The 25,124-nt window shown below is 43.7% G+C and overlaps 1 protein-coding gene across 12 annotated transcripts in view; it reads right to left on the reverse strand.

Moving 5' to 3' along the window:
• The window catches only part of LOC146701127 (uncharacterized), a 113,303-nt gene that overhangs the window by 37,802 nt on the left and 50,377 nt on the right, over positions 1 to 25,124 (reverse strand). For 11 of the 12 annotated variants that reach the window (XM_085467445.1, XM_085467446.1, XM_085467451.1 and 8 more), the window contains 2 exons: positions 19,747 to 19,935; positions 12,334 to 13,806 (listed from right to left, as the gene is read on the reverse strand). In XM_085467445.1, the coding sequence (XP_085323571.1) occupies positions 12,334 to 13,806; positions 19,747 to 19,935 (1,662 nt within the window). The remainder of the gene's footprint in view (positions 1 to 12,333; positions 13,807 to 19,746; positions 19,936 to 25,124) is intronic. The other variant, XM_085467453.1, reaches the window with a different exon arrangement.

Raw genomic sequence — 25,124 nt, forward strand, 5'->3', positions numbered from 1 at the left:
CCAGTACTCCACCTCCACCTTGCTGGCGTCTGAGTCGGACTGGAGCTCTCTGCCCTTTACCAATCCAGCCACGGGCCCATCCATCTGGCCCATCAAGACTCACTCTCATTTCATCAGTCCATAAAACCTTAGAAAAACCAGTCTTGAGATATTTCTTGGCCCAGTCTTGACGTTTCAGCTTGTGTGTCTTGTTCAGTGGTGGTCGTCTTTCAGCCTTTCTTACCTTGGCCATGTCTCTGAGTATTGCACACCTTGTGCTTTTGGGCACTCCAGTGATGTTGCAGCTCTGAAATATGGCCAAACTGGTGGCAAGTGGCATCTTGGCAGCTGCACGCTTGACTTTTCTCAGTTCATGGGCAGTTATTTTGCGCCTTGGTTTTTCCACACGCTTCTTGCGACCCTGTTGACTATTTTGAATGAAAGGCTTGATTGTTCGATGATCACGCTTCAGAAGCTTTGCAATTTTGAGACTGCTGCATCCCTCTGCAAGATATCTCACTATTTTTGACTTTTCTGAGCCTGTCAAGTCCTTCTTTTGACCCATTTTGCCAAAGGAAAGGACGTTGCCTAATAATTATGCACACCTGATATAGGGTGTTGATGTCATTAGACCACACCCCTTCTCATTACAGAGTTGCACATCACCTAATATGCTTAATTGGTAGTAGGCTTTCGAGCCTATACAGCTTGGAGTAAGACAACGTGCATGAAGAGGATGATGTGGACAAAATACTCATTTGCCTAATAATTCTGCACTCCCTGTAAAGTTGTCATTCATAATGCAGAATCTGAATCCGACGCCCTCGGCTGTTTCAGCCACATCCAGTAACTCCCTCTGGCTTTCTCAGATATGTATATTCATATATGCTTTAAACACACAAGACGTCCTAAGACATCTACAGCACACCCAAAGGCAGTTTCCTGCTCCTCCTGCCTACACGGACCCACAGGCGATGCAGCTCTTCAGCCTAGATGGACAGCGGTGCAGATTTTAACCAAACTCAATGCAGATCCACGACGCTGAGAGACTGAACACATCCACAGAACACACAGTGACAGGAAAATGTCACATTCCAATTTGTTATTATTAATAAGGAGTGCCACGTCTGTCACGTTATCCTCGATTTACTCATGAAGCCAGTTTTCAAAATCTGCTGAAAACCGATGAATCTCTCCGGCATTCGTGGCATTTAAATGATGTGAGGCTGTAGCAAATGTACGGACAGAATGTGGATTTCTAGAAAGCTGGAGGTTGGATCAAAACCCAAGTTTGAGTATCTTTACCACCAACATCCTATCAGTGCTGTTTTTGGTTTTTTATACACTTCAGAAATTACAGATAATTCTTAATGAATGACGAGGACGTCCAACAGTGAATTAACTCCTTACTACATCACTGCTGGAGTTTGTTGGTCATTAATAAACATCCTCTCTTTGATAAACGTGCCTAAAGATATTATCTGCTGGATGTTACGAGCTTTTATTCATATACACCACATATCAAAGTTTTTAGCACGGGGATATTTATCCTTTAAATCAAGTGGAACGAGCATTCTGTGGAAATGTGTGGAAACTGTGCCCAGAGTCACAACACCAGTAAAACAATGTTTTTCTGTCATCCACACAGGAAAAACAGTCAATTTAATAAAAAGCGAGCTGCTATTTACCAAACTACCAAAGTGTAATTTATCTAAAACGCTGTCATACTTGGAAAAACTATGGCTACAGCAAAGGTTTGATTTTCACAGATACATGTAATCTGCTTTAAAGGGCACTGGATTCCTAGATAGCATGATATCATAAGAAGTTACAGGCCTGGGAACTGTGGCACATTTGGAAGCTATGATACAAATTAAATAGAAAGAAAACTGACTGGATGTGGATTTGCTCGATTTGCTAGCCTGCTGTTTCTGTTGTTTGGTGTCATTAGTCAAAACCAGCCTGACTTTAACCTCAGCCCTCCAGTCTGGATTAGTTTGTGTCAGAGTCAGACACTAATCAGGCAGTCGCAAGTGAAAAAGGCAACAGCTACTTTAGCATCACGCTCTTTCAGGCTGTAGGAAGATTATCCTCGTACCTTTGACTGTCACAGGTAACTGTCAGAGCTGAAAGACTTCAACATCTCAGTGTGATGCCAGGAACTTTGCACATGCAGAATGTGTGCATCTTGATGCTGTCAACCAAACTGATTTTTGATGCCATTGTGGGAGAAAAGCTGCCCTGTTTACTTCTTCTGCATAGCTAGGATACAGAAAAAGGTTCTGACTGTTTCTGAGCTTTTACAGTTCACATCAAGCACTGTGTTGTGTTTTCTGTTTGTTTGTTCCACAGACAAACGTTGTAAAATGTTCTCTGGTGACCTGAGGCTCTTGTTGGTAATTCGGCAAAATGGCAGCAAAAAGGAGACCTTGTCCAATAAAGCAACGGAACAATTCAACAGGCAATGTCATAATTCTGTCTTTGTAACTGACAAAAACCATACCATCAAAACATCTCGTCAGTGTTGGTTTTTGTTGAGTGCTTTGACTACAACAATACCTGATCCTCAACCTTTATGGCAACTGCCCGATCAGTTCTTATGCTTCCTGTTGTCCCTCCCCCAGAGCCAGTGTCTCTGTCTGTCTATGTCTACCTTTCTGCCAATGAAACCTTTAAAAAACGATGACTTTCATTGACATCTTACATTCCCTCCATTTAAAATCCAGTTTTAAGAAGTAACTCAAGATTAGCAAACGTCTGTGTGACCATTTCAAGGAGAGGAAATCGAGATGAAGTGAAATACTGAAGTATCAAATTAGCATGATGCTTCGTTACAACTTAACAAGTCTTCAACTTAAGCTTGTATCCATTTATTTTTCACATTTCTATTTAATGAAGTTTAAACAAAGTTGTATTAAATGATCTGGACTATTTAACCTGTTGCTGGATGAAGATGAAGGACGTGCACAGTGCCACTTCCTCACCCGTCTCAGTGTAAGAGTTATCTTATAAAGGCAGGAGAAGCTACAGGAATGTTGCATCTTTTCAATCAAAGGATCCTGTTTTAATAAGTAGGGTGATCTTGACTGAAGTTAAAGGTTAGCCTCCAGAACAGCTTCAGTGTTGGTGCTGAATGCTCTTTGCCTGATATCTGACAGGATTTTTAGGGTTCTTTGTACTTGACTTTGCTCCGTCTGTTAGGGACGGCCCGGAGAGAAACATATCCCACCTGGATCAAAAGGGAAACGTGCAGCGGTCCAAGCAGACTGACTGGGCTGTGAAGCAAAGGAGTCCAAACACAAACAGCAGTCTTAGCTATAGTGACAGCACCTGTCAATATAAACGGTTGCTCCTTTTTCCTGCTAACAAGTGTTGGTACCATACATAGCACTGACTGGCTTATTGTTTCTTGTCCTGTCTACTCGCTGGATTCATTGCATGTCAAATATGAAAGCCCTCGTTATTGTGTTTAAAATGTTAGATGAACGGAGAAATCGTTATGGTCACGATTCAGGAAAAGGTCTTTCTAAGAAGCATTTTTTCCCAGAAGCGCCGTATGCAGTGGTGCCGCTCCATCCTTACAAATAATGGATTTCTCTGGATCTGAAATATTTGCCTGTCATTTAGACCTTTAAATTTATCCCCACAGTTTCTACTTTTTTTTTAACAAGGTAAGTAGACTTTTTGCTTAAGGAGCCAAAAAAGACAAAACAGATTATTTGCTTATTTGCTACAAATCCGTGGAATTTCATGAAATATGATGTTACACTAGGGTCAGTTTATCGTCTGCCTTTTGCTGGACATGGGTGACACCACACGGGGGCTCAGTCTACATATCTGCCCATTTACCTGTTTATATACATGCTGTTTATTTGCCTTTCTTTCTAGGACATCTCCTTTTCTGCATCCATAAATGTATTCCTGACAAAACCTCGTGTATTTCTTTACCTATTTGCTTCCCTGTCTATCTTTTTCCTTGCCTCTGTCCATGTCCTGTCTTTCTGGACCATGCTCTGTCTTACATCTGTCAGTCTCCTGTCATTTTCTTTTCTCGTAGTCTCTCTGAATTCTGTCTGCCTGCCAGGAGAATCTTAGGCTTTCAGATGCTTTTGTTTAAACATTTATTTTACATTCATCTGCATTCAGCAGCTGTTGAGCACACACAGAACTCTCATGTGGTTCAGTGCGACTTTTAGAAAGAGAGGACCTGAGTTTATAGACACTCATGGACTAACATCCCAACGTTCTACATTAAACTCATTTGTCCTCCCCTGCAAAGCTGAATGAACTGGACACCAACATATAACACACTGTCCTATACAGGCCTGCCTTTTTAAAGGAAACTTTTCTGCCACCTAAGCATGAAGTGGCTCTATTACCCTGGAAATCAGGTCAACTTTTTTAAAGCGGAAAACTTTTGGAAGTGAGCAAAAGACATTAATTATATGTTCTATATAGTTCAAGGTTATTCTGTCAGGCCAAAGCAAAAACTCCAGATTACATTTCACAACCCTCTGAAATAATTACAACTTCTGAAACAAAGGTGCCTCTTATCTGAAGGGATAATTATAACAGTGAGTAATGGAGCATTGACAGGCTGAAGGTAATGGAACACAGGCTTGACAGCTGGCTCCCTCCATGTGGAGGTTCAGCACCATGGACAGAGGCCAAGATCTGCTCAGTAACTTTAAAGAATTTGAACCGATTTAATTTTAGGAAAGTCAGACGTTCCTGTCAACTTTTCTCTCGTGTCTCTTGACAGACGCATACACTCATACATCCAAATTCCAAATCCAATGTCATACTATGGAAGATACCACAGATGAAAACAATAACAATGAAAAAGGATTTGCTAAATTAACAACATTGACCTTCTTAGTAACATGAACAAGAAATATTTTAAAATGTTCAGTGGGCCATGAAATTAAATGACTATACAATCATAAAAGGGAGTTTTTCCTTCCCACTGTTGCCAAAGTGCTGCTCATATGATTGTTGGGTTTTTCTCTGTATGTATTATTGTAGGATCTACCTTACAATATAAAGCACCTTGAGGCGACTGTTGTTGTGATTTGACGCTGTATGAAAAATATGAATTGAATTCTGGGATGGATAAATCTCTGTGCAGCGAAGCAGGTAATCTTGTACCGAATTTTTCAGACCATAAGGTTCATTAAGTGAAACAAAACAGTCAGATAAGTCAAACTTTACTCAACTCATTCTTCTTGCTTCCTCCACTTCCGTACCATTGATTCATTAATGCTGAATTCTCTGCAGCTGCTCTATTCCCATGTTGTTGCAGTATATTAATGACTAACCTCGTATTGTGGATGGATTATCTCAGTTGTTCTCCTGACTGAAGTTTGGTCCGTTTACAGCATCCTGCGATTGCACCATCGGGAATCCTCACATTAGTGAGTGAAAAAATTTAGCATTCATCCTCCAGCTTCACTGTTTATGTTATGCTAACATAGCTGTGTTGCTAGCGATCACGTAACACATCATTATATAGCAGCTAGCCCAACTTCAGTAACCCTACAAACATCACTGCTCTTTAGTTTTCTGTCTTCATTTATGCTGGAAGTGATAGCAGAGCTGTACGTTTGAATGCTTTAGAAATCTCATTCAGAACATGCTATATCATGTTTAGGTGGAAACTAGCGAGCTAACTTCCTGCTAACTTCTAACTCTGTTAAATGTAATAAATCCTGTTTTCATGGATGCCTGGATGTTAAACTTAATTGTTACACCTGGTAAAGCAGCAACACTGATCATTTTATTAAAGGTGAAAGAATTTAGACTGTTTTTAACTCTCAGTGATGCTGCAGTGATTGTTTGACTTTGGGACCTGAAGTTTATGGAGTTTAGGACCCAGATTACTCCGTGAGGCTCCTGACTGTGGCAGCCGTAATGCTCCGACCATCCATCAAGCGGTGCGGCTTCATAGCTACCAAAGTCGTACTAAAACATTGTTGACAGATTTTTGATTTTTACACATAAAATCGGTTCGAGGTCAGTAAGCACAACCAGAATTCATACATAAAGCACACTGTTGATTTTTGAGAAAATTAAAGGATTTTAAGTGCGCCTTATAATGCGGAAAATACGGTAATCATTACATATGAAATACAAAAAAGGTTGGATGGACTGTATGGATGCATCTTTGTGACTGAAATGTTAAATGATGCCTATTTTATTGCATTAAAATGTAATCTATTTTTATTCATGGATCAGCATTTGGGTCTCAGACTGAACTCTAACCAAATCAACATTAATCTGGTTTTCTTGCTAAACTGTTTACTTTCACTAAGTGCATCTGCAAGTTCCCTAAAATGTGGCATTACAGTGAGCCCAGGACTTCGTTACCAGCATGTTGTATTTGTTCCCTCACCAGTGTGTTTTTGTACTTAAATTGCAACATGTGCAAAATCCATTGCGTTTACTGCGCAAGTTTACTGCGATATACATCTATAGTTAGTTTGTGTAGGCAAGTTGCAAGTTTAGCATTATTCCTAAAAAGGGCCTTATGTGAAAGCAAATGAATTTTAATTGGAAAGTATCATTCATGTCTGACTTTGTCAAAAAAATAGTAAAAATCTAGTTGAGTCACAGAAACAAGAATAGTAGATGTGCAGTCTTTTTAAAAAGCCAATATCAAATTGTATTAAATCTGAAGCACAGCCCACACTAGTGGCCTGAAGCCATCTCTGCATGGGGTTTAAATCTGTTCTTTGTGACTCTGTTGATGAACCAACCTGGAAGTGACTTGCTTTTTTGTCTTAGTGTTTGCTGTCGACTCCTACAGTGGGGCCAACGAGGCAAATCCTAACACTTCCCCCAAAACTGTCAAAAGACATTAGCTCACCCTGGTCCGTAGGGCCATACTCTGCGAATGTCCCTTCTGGGTTACCATCTAACAGCCTGCGCTCTAATGAAACAGAGCTAAACAACAGTGAAAAGCACTATGTGGTAAAAATAGACTGCTGATACAGTACAGTTACGCCTGCCCGTCTGCCTTTTGAGGATTAGTGTTGTCTTTAAATAGCTTGATGAGTCATTTGTGTACTGTACATGTCTATGCTGGGAGACAGAGCCACAGCAGTGGTATGTTTGTGCTCTTTATCCCAGAAGGCACCTGTGTTTTCAGTCTGTCTGAGAGAGTATGGGTGGGAGAGGAGGGAAGGTGTTGTTGTGATGTGGCCTGAATGTCCCTCCCAGTTATTTTGGCCTGCTTCGACTTTTTCTAGGTAAGCTTGGAGGTGGTGGAGAAACAAAATTGAAAAGAGGAATCTGAAACTAGGTCCTGAGCTTTGGCTCCTCTTACATTGCCGAGAAACTGAAGTGACCCCTTTCAGAAGGTTGTACGAGCCCAGAATGTCTTTTTGACTCTTGGAAAGCTGGCTATACTTGGCTAACCGGGTTTTTGTGAGTTAGTGGCACAGCTAGTCAATACATTAAATTCTTAAAAGATATAAAAATAATTTTAACAGAAATACACTGAGGTTACAGTACACCGTACCCCGGCACCTCCTCTTCCTCAGCCTTCTTATTCTTTTCCTGTTTCTGTCCCTGCTCTGCTCTTGATTTCATCCAAAATCAGGTTCTTATCCGACTCCACATGCTCTACTCTGTAATCCTACAACATCTTTCTCCTCGTTCTTTATTGTGCTCCACATGCCTTCGTATCTTTGGTATAAGACTTAAATACCACTCTTGGTGACAAAGATCCACCCCTGGGAACACACAAAGGATCTCATTACAAAAAGAGGGAAGACATAGCCAGCTGCACTCAATCTTTGCCTTTGTGTGCACACTGGAAACAACACATCCATAGCGTTGGTTAGTTAGTTCACTTTGTTAAAGACATACAAGGGTCCATAGCAAGAGAACATTTACACAAAAGGCACAGATTTAAAAACAAACTGGTTTTCAGAGGTCAAGACAAAACGTAAAATAGTCCTTTCAAAGGCCTTGAACAACATAATAGATGGGCCGATAGTTATCCCTGCTGCTTATTTGGTCAGCTTTGTCTTTTATGTTGGGTGCTAACATAGCTGATAGAATTGAGCAAATTCCAAATGTTCAGCAGATGTCTGATCCATCCCACGTGGCCTTTTGTCTTTAATGTTCTATTTGCGTCATAAATTTCTTCTGAAGAAACTGTAACATCTTCCTTATTATCAGTTTCACCCCGTCCAAAGCTGGGACGCCGGCACAGTCATACAGATCGCAGAGATGTTTCTGCCACATTCGAGTCATTTCCTCCGAACCACTAACACCATCAATATTAGCTGGTGGATGTTGTAACATCACTCATTCTTTTGATTACTTTCTAGAAATCATTGACAAACTTGTTCACCATTGTTTGCCAGGGATTGAGATCTCACAGTGTCTTCATTCCTTTTAAAACATATACTTAAATTATCATTTGTGCTTTTCTCATATTTAAACAGAGGAACATATTTATGCCTCCCTGACTCCGCCCTAGCTTTAAAGACCTTCTGGCCTCAGCATGAAGCTCTCATTCCAACCTGGTTCAGCACATTTCAGTCTTACACAAGTAAGGACTCCACAATATTTTCATATAAAGAACAAAACTCAGCCCCATGTTGGGGTTTATACAGCTGACATCATTACATGCACCAGGATGTAGCTCAACCTTACCCAGCCAGTCTACTTTTCCATGCAATAAGCTGGAAGGGCAACATTGCCTAAATTTAGAGATGACGGCACATGCTCAGTAAAAACAAGCTCATAACTAACACTCATAGACTCTACAGAGTCATGGCCTCAGCTGTGCAGGTACAGTGATGTTGTGTGCCATGCCTCACTGCTATGGGTGTAGCTATTATCAGGCGAAAGCACTACTAGAGCTACTGTTTGATACATCCACATTCATATCACCCACAGCAAAAACACATATAGAGGCACTGGCCTGAATAAAAGACATGACAACCTGTTACGATAGTCAACCTCATTCTGGGGACACTCGTGAGGAAACTCTCACTGGACTGGGCTGCTGCGTTTAGCGGTTTCTGGGGCTTACTCTTTCCTTTCCTCACAGCCAAGCTCCTCGCAGGGAACAAAGGTTGGGCATGCCAGCCCTGTTCCTCTGGCTGAGGAGGTGGTGCTATAGGCTCCTGTACATCTTCCTCCTCATGAAACTCCTTCAGCTCTCTGGATTTTACCAGGCAATGTGTGAAGCTCCTTGACTGCCGTAATCCGACGAGCCATAGCGACCACTGCCGGCTCCAAGTCTTCGCTAATGCTTCGCTATGCTTCTAAGGCCTCATGCATGCTCCAGACTCAACCACCACTACATACTGCTGAGTAAATCGGAGGCGTCCATGCTGCCAAATCCAGGAGGTAACAACTTGAACAATTTCATCCAAGAAGTGCAACACAAATCGGAATACTTTCTCCACACTCATTAAGCCCTTTAAGGCAGTCCTTAATGTTGTTTGTGTCCTGTTGGGAACCCTGGTGTTTGACAGTGTACTGGAGTTGTGCACACCTCAAACAAACAGCCACACGGACTCTTCAGTCCAATGACATGAAACATTTTTCATGGGTTATAACACGATTTCATCATGTGACTTTGATTACAATAAAGTACAAAAACTCATCACCTGCTCTCACCTTCCCATCGGCTGTTTTTGGAAATAAAAAGCTGACTTTATTCATGTATGTGCAATAACTCGAGCACGCACGCCACACCCGCAGCCGTATCTACCAATGCATGCACAGGGACTCATGCAAGCTTAATCTGATGCTGGACATTTAATGCTGTTACTTGTCTTGCATTTCAGCAGTGCATGCTGGTTACAAGCTTTCAAAACAACAACACAAATATATGGATATCTAGCATCGGGAATACCAAGCAAATATCACACACAGACACAACTAATGAAACGAAACACAAACAGAACGCAATAAGCACTCACAATGTTTCAATGTGTGTGTGTGTGTGTGTGTGTGTGTGTGTGTGTGTGTGTGTGTGGTGGGAAGGCATTGATCAAAGCAGCTTAATAGCTAGGTTCAACACTGTACTGTTCCTGTTGCGAGCTGAAGGCTACTTCAGTCCTCATTACAGCCTCCGACAGGAGGCAGAGACAGGAAAGGAAGGACAAGGAAATGAATCCTCTGCAACTCTGAATCTCCATAAATCACAGCAGCACACAAAGAACACTTTAGCTCGTCTCAGAAAGCAGAAACCCGCACACACAAACACAGAGCCACATGCACGTATGCCTAAATTTAGATATACACTTTAATGGGAGACAAACACACATGGAGGCTGCATGCACACACCCACACACAAAAGCAGCAGCGTCAGTGCATTTTATTTCAACTCCTCATCTGGCTGCTGTAAAAACAAGCCTGCCCCAGTGGGCTGGAAACTCTTTCCCTATTAAAGTTACACTTTTTCTAAAATCCAGGTACGTTAAAACAAGTCACTTCCTGGCTGCCACAAGCAGGACTAATCCCCAGGCAACTCAAGTCACATGTTACTGAGTGACACTGCTACAAATACAGTATTTTATTAAAAATGTGAACTTGACAGAAAACTGCCCAAAAGCTTTGATCTGTTGAGTTTCAGAGCTCAAACTAATCTATACCCGGCCTAAAAACATGCAGATCATGCTGCAAGGTAGCAGCAGTCCAGATCTTGAAAGGGGGCAAATTTACACGAACCAAGGGTTTCTATTTTTATGACCTATTCGCAGAACTTTTTGACCATATGCTTGAAGCTCAGTGCCAACTATATCCTAAATATCTGCGGGACACCACAGCTTCTAATGCTGCCCACTAATTATCGCCATATATCTGCACCCTCATCGCATTTTTTCCTGCCCCAAGGCTTTTGACCATAGATAAAGGTTGGCAATAAGAGGATGGAGTAACCCCCCGCTTTTGCACCTTGCACATCCTGACCTAATGATGCCAAGAGGACAGTGCATAAGCTGCCAAAACATTCTCCATTTTAACAGCCTAATTAGCAAACTCCAAGAACAAGCCTGACTTCAAGCTGAGAATGAGAAGGTGGTTTTTATTTAACTGCAGCACACTGGTGACACCTCAATTATGGTTGAAGCAACAGCCGTTAACGAATCTGATGCACCCAAATGTGTGCTTCAACAACACCGCACAAAACAACAACAGAGAGACAAAACCACAGGAGGACTTAGAACAGGACTTACCTATGATGGAGAACCCGCCGAGGCAACAATCATCACAGAACATGGAAAATAAAATCAACAAAATTAACAATTACAGTTTGGCCTTTTGGAACCGTTATACTTCAAGGAGACGGGGTAAGAATTGTTATTGCGTAACACCTTTAGTGAAAAAACAGGACACCTGCTTTTATTTTCCAACAAAGACAGGCAGCTACAGTAGTGAGGAAAACAGAGTTAACTGGATGCAGGGAAAAGAAGACAGCGTGACACCATAACCCCTGGATGCAAAGGAAAGGGATAATGATCACAGGGTTAACAGAGACCTGGACAGAAGAGAAAAGTACAGGTTTCGTTTTGATTTGGTGAAGATACCTACTGGTGCTGCTAGGAAGGAAGACTGTGAATGGTTAGTAGTGTCACACCTGTCAACAGCAACACTGTTAGTCATGAGAACATCTCAGCAGTGCATCATTGGGAACAGGATACTACAGATAAAAGGGATGTTTCAGTTTCTTTTAAGTAGTTCTGTATAAGGTGCTGATTCGTACTCAGTGTATTATATTCAGCTTCTTCCCAGTTAGGAGATGCAAAGCGTATACGTACTGTAGGTGTTTAAAACATCAAAGATGAGGCCCCGCTAAATGAGCAACTCTGTCTTCTGCAAGGTAACAGTGCTGTCTTTGTCAAAGTACTTATTGCTGTTAAGATAGAGAGGTGATGGCTTCAGGAAACTTGTGTCTGGTAGTAGTGTTGAGTCCTGAAAACACTCTAAATATAGCTTACAGTTACACTGACCGTTTGGCTTCGAGTACTGATTAATACCTTATACGATCCCACTGCAATGAAACCCAAACATCCCTTTAGAGTCAAGGCAATCCACAGCCCTGTTGGTCAACACTTCAATCCATGCGTTAGTCACTCAAAAACAGCCAGCAAGCCTCAGCCAAGTCTTTAGACAAATGTATCCATGCAAGAATGAATGGGTGTAATGATTGACATAACCCTTGATGAATATAATACACCCAAGCAATCAGTTCTGCTCAAGATCTATCGGACGTCAGTTTCAAATATGGGAAGTACCCAAGCTGGATTGCAACATGCATGGCAACCATTTGTCTACATGTTTTAGTTACTTTATGTATTTCTACGTTGTCCAGGGGTGACTACAACCAACCTTCAACGAGAGGAACATCTTGATTGGCCACAGCTGGTTCTTCCATGGGATCAGCAAAGCTGGGAAAGAAGGGCTTAGCTGCAGGATTAAGACCAGATCCTGGAACTGCCAGAGGGGGGACCGATGGAGGGGAAGAGGGGCTGGTGACAGGCGATGCCATTGGAGAGAACCTTTTAGCTTCTGGGGAGGTTGGACTCTTAACAGAGGATGAAGAAGATGAAGAGCGTGGTTTCTTGGATTGTTTTGGGGATGATTTGCCTTCTTTGAGCTCTCTGGCTTGGAATTCCTGTGCCGTAGTTTTTGGGGAACGGAGAGGTGCTGGGCTTGGGGTGTCGAAGTTTAGGCCTAAGGGTAAAGGATGACCTAGCGCACCCATGTCAGCAAAATTAAATAAATCGCTGTTGCTGCTCATATTTGAGCTGTTCAGAACCCATGAAGCATCAGACGGCGAGAGAGGTGGTGCTGAGGCTAACACCTCACCTTCAGGGGAACAATTTGGGCTTGGCTGGGTGGCAGGGCTGAAGGCTGAGGTGTCTGCCTCAGGCGTGGCTTGCTCACAACATTCCTGGAGAGAACTGCTGTTGTCAAACATGCCGCTGTCTACCAGATTACCAACTGCTGCTTCATTCTCTGGAGAAAAGGGTGGTGAAATAGCCTCTTTGCTGTTGCCCAGACTTGCATTTTCGGTTTCCATCAAGAGATCAAATGGGTCACAACATGGAGGGGCCACAGGGAAGGAACCGAGTGATTTGCCGTTGGTGGTAGAGGGCATAGTAAACGGAGCTGCTGTGGCTTTCAGCTCACTGTTCAGGACCAGTGGGCTAATGGGAGCAGCTCCTGGGGAGAAAAGATCCTGAGACAGAGGGGAAGATACCAAGCCTTCATCTGGGTAGACCTCCTTTTTCCAGGGGCTCTGGCTTGAATCTTCATCTGCCAAGTAGGCCTCAAGGTTGTCCAGAGTTGAACTCCCAAGATCCATCATGTCCTCCTCTGTGATGTTAGAGGTCACAGCAGATGAAGGAACAAATGGTTCTGCCACTCCCCACTCCTCTGGAAGCTTCTTCCTGCTCTTCCCCTTCTTCCCTGGGCCTCCACTCTTCCCAAGTTGCTCCTCCCAACCACCCTCTGCTTTATCCCTCCTTGGGCCAATCCTATGATAGAACTCCTCTGTTGGTCGGGTGCTTTCTCCCAGTGCTTGCATGTCAGGGTGGCCCTTGCTCTCCAGTTGTTCGTAGGATCCCTCATCTTTCTGTCGTCTTTTCTTCTTCTTCTTTTGTTTTCGGTCTGATCCATCCCTGTCCCTTTCGTCGCCTCCAGCATAGGCAGCGCTCTCACGGCTAGGCCAACTGTCAGGTGGGTCCTCAGGGCTGGCTGCAAGATGGCTGGTATGTCGAGCAATCACTGTGGTGACACTTGGAGTAAAAGGGAGGTCTGTCGACAGGCAGCCAGCCTGGTCTGGCCAGCCTAAGGCACCTTGTTGTGGGTGAAGAGGGCATAGTTTAAGGTAGGTAAAGATAGATATGTGCATATTAACTTTTTTCCCTTAGTCTAAAACAAACAATACAGAGAAAGCCCAAAAAGTTGATTCAGGGTTGGTTTGAATCGGGGGTCAAGGAGGCCATTTACGTGAAAAAGCAAAGACCATCTCTGAATCGAGGAGTATGAGGTACTCATGGCCATTGATCAGTGGTCTTTGATCAATGGTTGTTGATCAATGGTCATGACAATTTTCATACTAATGATCACGAAGCTGACCTCACAGCCCATTGTTCATTCAGTGGTGCTAGTTTGTACTGTTCATAAATGTAGTGGAAATCTGGATTCAGCTGAAGAAGAAGTGAACTGGATGAAACGTTTCTCCCACGGAAAACGTCCAGATGAACAGAATCAACTTTTTGGGATTTCCTTACCTGGATGATTGAGCATGCACCAAAACGGACAGATAAATATCACACAGAGGCAAATAAATCACAAGATAACTGGGATACTGATTACACAAACAGCGTAACATTTAGAGCCTCATTTCTGTTGCCCTTTAGTGAAGAAAGTGTGCATGTTCTCATATTCTTTAAGAGGATCTACTTACTTACAGTGGTCATATTGGCAATATTATGTTTCAAATAATAAGCTCAGCTTATTTGGAAGTAATCAAAAAATAAAAAGGTTTCAGACTAGTCCAAATTTCTTTATAATGTCAGTGATTGGAAATAGTCTTTATACGGTCATGGCAGACACACATATCAGCACACAGGCTCCGCCCAGCAGCTGGTTAAAGTTTGTGCTTGTGAGGGGCAGCCAACCAGAATAAAGTTGGATTTAAAGGAGAGGAGGCGAATTAAACAGTCAAACTTGTTTCAGACAATGGTTGAAATGTGGAGCTGCACAGAGGCCCAGTGAAGGATTAATGAAGAGTCTAAGAATCAGCTACAAATGGAAATAATACAACTTTAACACAGAGCGGATAAAGTAATCCAAACCAAGCCGTGATAGTCTGAAGATTTCTTCTAATGTAATACTGACTGAGCAAATGGATAGTGACAATTAAACACACACACACGCACACACACACACACACACGCAGTATATGAGCAACTTAAAGGATGGAGACAATAGGCTAATTTTGGGCGACTGACTCAGAGCAGCCTTGAGGACATTGTGTACACTCACAATTAAGCTAGTAGCAAACGACATAGCTTTGTGCAGGCACATGAGAATGTGTGCATGTAAGTATGTAGTACCTAGAGTGAAGTGCCCAACATGCACACAATGATAGACACAGAAAGACGTGGAAAAAATATCAAGAAGAATGCTTAATGGTCCCACAGAAAGGAGGTCAAACACAGGTCACTTTACTGTAACTAAAGCAGACTCCATTAGTTTTGTGCCACAGTTTAACATTGCTTCAGTAATAGAGGGCATTTATAATGGATGGCAGTAGTCAACCTGATTTCAGTCTAGAAGGGAGACGGTAAAGATAGGATGGCGAATGCAAGATACAGGAGTGCTAACAAGAGCAGCGGGGACATCGTCCGCTGAGAGGAGGGGTGGCCCAGTTTGTTTCTAGATCTCAGGTATATACATAAAGGTACACAGCTGAAGAAGAACAGCTAAAGTGGAGCAGCTGTCAGGACCCACACAGTACAGTACAGCAGCTCTCTGGAGGACCATTTTTCATATTAACAAACACATGACACAACTGTGCTCTGTATGTATCAGGGGAAGCAGAAACACATCAAATGAAAGTACTGCAGTGTTTGTGGTGCAAAGGCTCGTTATTCTGGATGTTTTCTAAAGGACTACAGATGGAGTTTGTTACCGTGATTGTCACAGTGGGATAACGTTACAAAAACTGTAAATGTTCCTGACCTGCAGTACCAACATGCACATATCAGCCACAACATTTAAAACACTTATATGTGAAGCGAACAACATTGCTTATCTCAGTGTAAACTTCCAGGGCTGAAACGCCAACGCGGAACTGCCAGAAACTACAATTTGTCCAACGGCCAGTTTAGGCTGGCTCCAAAATGCTCATGATGTCAGACTTCAGATATGAAATGAGCATGATTGGTACAAAAGTGGCAGCCGTGACTCAAACAGCTCATCGAGTAATTAAAAGGTCAGTGGTTTGATCCCCACCTCCTCCAGGACGCATGTCCACATGTCTTTTGACAAGATGCTGAACTAAACGACCCTGATGCATCCTTCAGGGTCGTGTGTGTGTGTGCAATAGTTTGCAAGAACTTCAAGTCAAAGAGTCAAAATGACTGTGTGTGAATATGGCCTGTATTAAAAAGTGAAATGAAATCTCAGAGTATAAAATATGAAGTGAAACTGGCTTCAAAGGGGTTACGAATCAACAAGCATACAGTAAGATTTACAAATATAATGTGACTGCGATCCTCACCCAAGATTTTACAAATGTGTACCTCCAAACCTGAATAAATAGCACGCACCACTTCTTAAGTTTGGCTTCACACATTGGAAAACGTTCTTGTTCAAAACAAACCTACCACTTACAAAAGAAATACAGTGAATGCAAAAGTATTCGGCCCCCTTGAACTTTCCCACATTTTGTCACAGTACAGCCACAAACATGAATCCGTTTTATTGGAATTCCAATTCCAATGGAATTATTGGAAGTGGAGCGAAAATCCAGTCAAAGTCCAGATCTAAATCCAATCCAGAATCTGTGGCAAGATCTGAAAACTGCTGTTCACAAACGCTGTCCATCTAGTCTGACTGAGCTGGAGCTGTTTCAAAGAAGAATGTAGATGTGCAAAGCTGGTAGAGACAGACCCTAAAAGACTGGCAGCTGGAACTGCAGCAAAAGGTGGTTCTACAAAGTATTGACTCAGGGGCTGAATAATTACACACACCCCACTTTGCAGTTATTTATTTGTAAAACATGTTTGGGATCATGTCTGATTTCCGTTCCACTTCTCACGTGTGCACCACTTTGTGTTGGTCTTTCACCTGGAAGTCCAATAAAACTGATTCATGTTTGTGGCTGTAATGTGACAAAATGTGGGAAAGTTCAAGGGGGCTGAATACTTTTGCGAGCCACTGTAGACACAGATCACGTGGCATGCCCACATGGAGCTTTAAGACAAATTTCATGCTGCCAGATTCAAATCCCAGCGGGAAACTGGGACATCTGGGCTTCCACTGTATTCGTGTATGTTTTTTTTATTCTATCGTTTGTTTGTTTTGTTTTCAAAGTGGTCATCATACAGTTTATGGATGCAGATCAACAGAAAGGTTTGCTAATTTTAGCTGACACCCTACCGCTCCATCCAAATAAGGGACTCTAAAAAACTTTCAAATGGACTGATGTGTCATTATCTCACAGCAGTTTCATGTTGCAGATCCTGGCTTTCATTTAGCTGTTACTCTGAGGATTTCTAGAACTCTCTAAGATGTCATACCCAGTTTCTTCTGTACTTTCTAATATATCTTCATTTTGTCAATAATGGCAGCTGCAAAGTCAGAAGTATTATCTTACAAAAGTATTTAACATACAGTTTCTTAGCCTTTTTGGATATTTTGTATTTTAATGATGACTCAGGATATCTCTGGAGTACAAATGTCTACTGGGCCAGAATGATTATTATTATTAGATTATTATTTGTACATGGTTACATCTGCTCAGTGCAGTTTGTTGTTGCACTGTGGGCTGTCAGTTGGTGTCATGGCAGTCAGACGAAGGTTCAAGCATGTGCAGTCTGGATCTTGAAGAGGGAGGGGGCTAGGGTTTGCTGCAAAGTTGAGTCACTCTGTGTTCCCGAGTGCTTCACAGGCAGACATAAAACACACACTTCAATGGGCAGCTGTAGAAAAGCGGCTGGACTTTATCTTGAAGACTTTTCACCTCCAATAAGAGAAGCTTCTTCGGTTCTAAGACCAAAGTGGAGGAAGATGGATGGACACTGAGGTGAATAGAAACCTCAGCACTGAAGTTTACCTGAAGCCCCCACACACACGGACCAGTACCTCCTCTTTGACTCCCACCACCCTCTGAAACACAAACCTGGAGTAATCAGGACCCCACAACATCGATGATCTTGTCCCAGATGCCTTAACGCCCACTCACATCTTGTGCCAGGTGATCTGAGTAGGTCACATGATAGGGTGAGGCAAGTTCTTACAATGTTTTCACTGGAACCTCTGCTGATAATGACCACGCCCCTTTTTCCACACCTCATGTGATGAGGCACGTGATCAATAGGCTCCTCCTTCCTCTTTAGGAGCCTGTTTGTTGGTTTTGTTTCTGACTCGAATTTATTTTTTACAATTATCCAAAAACATTTGTCAATAATGACAATTAAGAAAACAATACTGATGTTATTCAGGAATATTTTATTATTATTAATATTATTATTATGTGACTCGTCTGCATTAACTACACTGTGACTGACACAATCTGAGTGAGTGTTTGGAGAAAGAACCTGTAGTTTGAAGACAGTATGTGTGTGGCTGGATACTCTGAGATCAAGCCTCAGTATCAGAAGACTGCAGACACACATCGTTGGGGTTCTACTAGATTTAAAGGTTCAGCCTATAAATCTACATGGAGCTGAGACAGCAAAGAAACGACACTGCATTATGCTTCTCCTGCCCAATGTAAGACTTTTCCTTACTAGGAATTTTGCTGATCCTTCAGGATTTTTACCCACGCTTAGTGTTTGTTTCCTGCTCCTGCTATTTGAGACTGTTTGGGAATTTACAGTTAGATCCATAAAGTTTTGGACAATGACCTTTTTTGTAGCTTTGTGTCTGGATTCACCACAGTGAACTTTAAAACAATCTGACTGCAGACGTCTAGCTTTAATTCAAGGGGCTGAACACAAACGTTTCAGGAATGACAGACATTCTTAAACATAGCCTCTGTGTGTACAGTACATCACATTTGTTTTCACTCCTGTAGCTTTTCCTGGCATACACAAACCTTCAATTTTGGGGTCTGAGAAGAACAAGCCCTGTTAGCTGATCTAAAAGGGCGTCTAATGGGTGCATGACTCTGCAGACTGATTAACAGCTGACCACCTGCAGTTACAGGTGCCTCGGCTGCTGTGACGCTTTTGTGCATTTTAGCACAGCTCTGTCAAGCGACACAAGCCACAGCAAGACAACAAGTAAGACTCTGCTTCTCTAGGATGCACGCACACTGAACTGGAGAGCAGCAGAGTCTGCGATCGGCCGGTCCAAAGTCGTAAAGTGTGGACAGTGAAGGACACAGACAGCTGAGCGTGTCTTTGTGCAACACAGAGATCACTGACCTGCACACTGACCTCCTTTCTGCAGCTACACCAACATGTACAGCACGAGTGACGAGCAAGCATAACAGGAAACACTGCTTCCAAACTGAGCAGTTATTGTGGTGCAGGGATTGGAAGAAGATACACACACACCTACATTATGAGGACATGCTCTTAGACACTAAAGGTTCAATAGTTCACTGATTTGGTCAGTTCATTTCCAATTGTGTTTTTGTCCACATCATTCAAGTATGTGTGTTTCAAAAATTATTTCAGGTGAGAGTGCCAAGGTTCCCTTTGCTACAAGCCATTTATGAGTATTCAAACCAAACCACGTGATCCTTAAAACATTTTCCATCTTCAAAATTAAAACTCAAAGTCAATCAAATACACGGTTTCAGCCGCAACACACATGCAACAATACTCTTAATCTGTTCTCACTTCAAGTTTTGACTTAATTTAAGGGAAAACAAGAAAAATCGACACAGTTTGAGCGAATTTTAAATGCACAGGAAATGCAAAGGTGCTGATCCGTAGACAAGCTATTTGGAGAAGCTGAAACTAAAGTTACCTTGTGCTTTAGTTTAGATTAAAAAACCAAAACTGGCGTTGAAGAAAAACACTGTGGCGTGTGAGTTCAATGCATGAGTCTTACCTGCTGATACATCCAAAGGGCTGCGAGGAGCTTGTGGTTCGGGCAGCATGGGGCTGTGCTCCTTAGGGGCGACTGATCCTGCTGGAGGTGTGAGAATCTGAGGATCTGCAATACTTGGAGGCTTTTCTGCTTGAAGGGGTGCAGCTCCCACCTCCACGTTCATCCCAATCCCTCCAGGCTGGGAGAAACCTGAGGAACAAGAAAGCAGACAAACAGGTAAACCTTCTCTTTGCACCGACAGCATTACTCACTGTGACATGAAGAGAAGAGGAAGAAACAGTAAGAAGGTCAAAGAAAACACCACATACAACCTGAATGCAGTCAACATTACAGCTCTGAATACGCTCGTAGAGGGGAGGGGCCTGAACATACACAGCATGTGTGAGAGATGAGGTCATGAACGTGGTCGCAACAATGAACGAGACTCTTCACCTGCATGAGTCCCAAACTGATGCACGTGTCAGCTGTACTTGTATAGAAGATCTGGCGTTCTGGTTCGACTGAGACGGCGCACTTACAGACCACCGTTACCCAGTTTATTACTGGCTAATGTGCAGTCTCTGGAGAACAAGCTGTGCGAGCTTCGGGCACGGATCTCATTCCAGCGAGAGATGCGGGACTGCTGCGTGATCTGCCTCACAGAAACCTGGCTATCGGACAAAGTACCGGACTCCGCAATACAACTGCCGGGGTTCTCCGTGCACCGCGCGGACAGGTCACAGGATCTTACTGGGAAAAGCAGAGGCGGTGGTGTGTGTTTCATGATCAACAACAGCTGGTGTGATTATGCGAACGTGCACCCGGTCAAATCCTTCTGCTCACCGGACCTGGAGTACCTGATGATTAAGTGCCGGCCATTCTGGCTACCGAGGGAATTTACAGCAGTGATTATTACGGCTGTTTACATTCCCCCACAAGCCGACACTGACCGTGCACTCAGGGAACTGTACAGCGCGATCAGCAGCGAGGAAACCGCACACCCAGAGGCAGCGTTTATCACAGCCGGAGACTTTAATGAGGGAAACCTGAAGAAAGTCTCACCAAAACTCCATCAACACATCCTTTTCAACACACGTGGAAACCGGCTACTCGACCACTGTTACACCTCTTTCTGGGATGCGTACAAAGCCCTCCCCCGCGCCCCATTCGGCCAATCAGATCACTGCTCCATCCTGCTCCTGCCCGCCTACAGGCAGAAGCTGAAACAGGAAGCTCCAACCCGGAGGGCGGTGCACTGTTGGACGGACCAATCGGAGTCTGCGCTGCGGGACTGTTTTGATCACGTGGACTGGGAAATGTTTCACGTGGCTGCTAGGGACATTGATGAGTACACAGACTCAGTCTGTGGATTTATCAGGAAATGCGTGGAAGATGTCGTCCCATCCAGAACAGTTAAATCCTTCCCAAATCAAAAACCCTGGATTAACGGAGATGTTCGCGCGGCACTGGCGGCACGGAACACCGCCTTTGCCTCCGCGAACACATCGGACTACAAACACGCACATTACCAACTTCGGAAGACGATCAAAGCAGCCAAACGTGAGTACAGGGACAGGGTGGAGCAACAGTTTGACAACCCTCGGAGTATGTGGCAGGGACTAAACACGATCACAGACTTTAGAGGGAAAACCAGCACACCGCAGACCACGGCCTCTCTGTGTGAGGATCTAAACATATTCTACGCTAGATTCGACACAGCGAACACCATGAGACCGGACAGTGTGCGCACCGCGGATGACGTCAGTGCGCACACTGTGTCTGAGGAGGATGTGCGGAAGTGCTTCAGGAAGGTGAACGCACGCAAAGCTACTGGTCCGGACGGGATTCCCGGCCGCGTCCTCAGGTCATGCGCGGCTCAGCTGGCTGGAGTGTTCACGCACATCTTCAACCTTTCCCTCTCTCTGTCTGTAGTCCCAGCCTGCTTCAAAATGGCCACCATCGTCCCTGTACCCAAATCCTCCACCATCTCCTCATTGAACGACTGGCGACCTGTAGCCCTGACCCCCATCGTAAGCAAATGCTTCGAGAAGCTGGTCAGGGACTTCATCCGCTCTGCACTACCCGACTCACTGGACCCTCTACAGTTTGCATACCGCCACAACAGGTCCACTGATGATGCCATAGCCCTGACACTACACACTGCCCTGTCACACCTGGAGAAGAGAGACACGTATGTGAGGATGCTGTTTGTAGATTACAGCTCAGCATTCAATACCATCGTTCCCTCGAAGCTGGACAGGAAACTGCAGGATCTAGGACTGAGCAGCTCCCTCTGCAGCTGGATCCTTAGCTTCCTGTCTGACAGACGCCAGGTGGTCAGACTGGGCAGCATCACCTCATCCCCCGTCACACTGAACACTGGTGCTCCACAGGGGTGTGTACTGAGCCCTCTCCTGTACTCACTCTACACCTACGACTGCACAGCCACTAACAGCTCCAACATCATTGTGAAGTTTGCGGACGACACTACAGTGGTGGGTCTTATCACCAACGGTGATGAGACGGCTTACAGGGAGGAGGTCAGCGCCCTGACCCACTGGTGTCAAGACAACCATCTCACCCTCAACGTCGCAAAGACAAAGGAGTTGATAGTGGACTTCCGGAGGTGCAGAGAAGTACACACCCCCATCACCATCAACGGCGCTGCTGTGGAGAGAGTGAGCAGCTTCCGGTTCCTTGGCGTACATCTGGCTGAGGATCTTACGTGGTCAGTACACACAAACAAAACAGTGAAGAAGGCGCAGCAGCGCCTCTTCTTTCTCAGGAGACTGAAAAGATTCGGCATGAGCCCCCGCATCCTCAGGACCTTCTATCACTGTGCCATTGAGAGCATCCTCACTGGATGCATCACCACCTGGTATGGCAACAGCACCGCCTACAACTGCAAAGCTCTCCAGCGAGTAGTGCGGTGCTCTGAACGGATAATTGGAGGTGAGCTTCCCTCCCTCCAAGACATCTACAGGAAGCGGTGCCTGAGGAAAGCGGGGAGGATCATCAAGGACTCCAGTCACCCCAGCCATAAACTGTTCAGACTGCTTCCATCAGGAAGGAGGTTCTGCAGCATCCGGTCCCGTACCAGCAGACTGAGAGACAGCTTCTTCCACCAGGCCATCAGACTGCTGAACACGTCATAGACACCTCAGCTTCACTACTGGAACTTTAACATTATGCACTCCACACTGTATATAAATGCCACTTGTTTTGCACATATTCAACTCTGTATATTTTATATATTTTATTATTATTATTATTATTATTATTATTATTATTTTATTTTATTTTTTTACTATTTAATTTGTAAAAATGTGTATACACACACACACACACACACACACACACACACACACACACACGTAGGAAAATATTTAGTATACACATCCAGAAATGCATACACTATTATATATTGTACATATATTTATTAGTTTCAGGTTGGCCATTCTTGTATTTTGCTCGTTTGTGTTGTTGTGTTTGCACATCTCTGTTGCTTGTGGGGCTCGCACACAAGAATTTCACTCGCATGTGCTGTGCCAGTGTGCCTGCACATGTGATGTGACAATAAAAGTGAATTGATTTGATTTGATTTATAGGTCAGAGTGTGTGTGTGTGTGTGTGTGTGTGTGTGTGTGTGTGTGTGTGTGTCTCCAAGCCTGCAGGGTGTTTTGGTGGCCCAGAGACGACAGGTCTCATTAAGACAACAATGAGAGCTGGCTCTGGTGAAAGGCATAACTCAGCCTTATAGCTCACACTGTGAGTGTGTGTCACTCTGCAAACTACCAGCAAATACCAAGCCAGTGACGGCTAAAGCTCTGCATGCAACCAACAAGGGTCACGTCCACAAATGCAATTCGTCAGCGTGGACAACTATTGGCTATTCTGGGGCAAAGTTCCTGGTTGGAAGTCGCATTTTTAATGAGGAAGGAAATAATGAGCTGTAATCATCCACAGTGATGAAGGCTAAGGTATGTTTGCAGAAACTGAGCACAGCGATTGTTCTGGCAGGCAGAGCTTCAGCGCTGATATTATGATAATGGAAATATATATATAAATGAAAGTCACGTGCTTGAGTCCGCTCCCTCAAAATGTTTTTGTTTTTCTTTCAGCATACAATGCTGAAATCAAATACACCAACAAAACACGTACAAATACAAGTCAGTTCACCAGTGGTGTCCAACACTGACCAACAAAGACTCCAAACGTTGGACTTGTTAACTGTAAGTTTTACAACTTCTTCCACTGAGAAACAGCAAAAGACCAAATGCAGCTATTCAAACGTCTCTTACTGACTGCAGCAGGGTGCTGGAAATGTCAGCGCTCAGGCTGGTTGCTGCCTCAGGGACTTTGCTTTGGTAGTAATCGATTCAACTATGAAATCCAAATCATATCAAAGAGTGTTTGAGTTTAATGTGAAGCTAAACAGAGCGCTCACTGTGAGAACGTGTTAGCAAAGCCAAAGAAGGAAAGGCTCAAACACAAGGAAAATCACTGTGATCCCAACGCATCCATTTTAATATGGGATCAATTTGAGACTTCCTGCTTGAGTTATCGTGTCGCCCGCTCAGCCGTCAGCTGTGAAAGGCTAGAAATACAGATACTTACGATATGATGCTGCAGCTACTGTACCGCCAAAATTTTAAGAAGCCATCAACAGCATGTGAAGACAGTGACTTTAGCCCAGAACACATATTTAATAATAGCACTGTCATACATGATAATTAGTCACACAGAGTAGTGCAAAATGCAGATGAAGCCTGGAAAGCAAAAGGAGGAACGACTTAAACTGGAGCAACACCAGAGTAAACACTGGAGTAGCCGCCCATGACCGGAGAAAGCTCCGCACAATGAATGGTCATGAGAATGAAAATGTTGATCTCAAATGTGTCTTCTGTGACGGAAAGATAAAAATGGACCTGGCTCTGAAGAAAGGAGCTAACTGACAGTCTCTGCACAAGCCCCGTGTCTGCACAGAGAGGTCAGGAGTGCATGATGCTCAACTTCATGACTTCAGTGCTACTCGGCTGCTCTGAGGTTAACACAATAACCCACATATGCACACAGGATACAAAGCCCTTACTTCAAATATACACAATAGATAATTACAGTGTTCATATTCTGAAATATGACATTATCAAAGCTGCAGACACAACGCAGCACTTCATCATGTGTAGCAGGCTCTCCATGCATGAGCGAGCCCTGTGTTTGTAAGTAGGAGACTCTGTAGTGACACAGACCCCATCAGACAGTGTTGCTGAGTAATGATAAGCATCATTCAATTACATATCACACACACACACACACACACACACACACACACACACACACACACACACACACACACACACAGTTAATATCTCAGCAGCACTCACATCTGTGATTCTGTT

This window comes from Copadichromis virginalis, linkage group LG9, assembly GCF_057382275.1.
Source record: "Copadichromis virginalis isolate Kocher_CV1m ecotype Utaka linkage group LG9, C_Virginalis_male_GT1.1, whole genome shotgun sequence".
NCBI lineage: Eukaryota > Metazoa > Chordata > Actinopteri > Cichliformes > Cichlidae > Copadichromis > Copadichromis virginalis.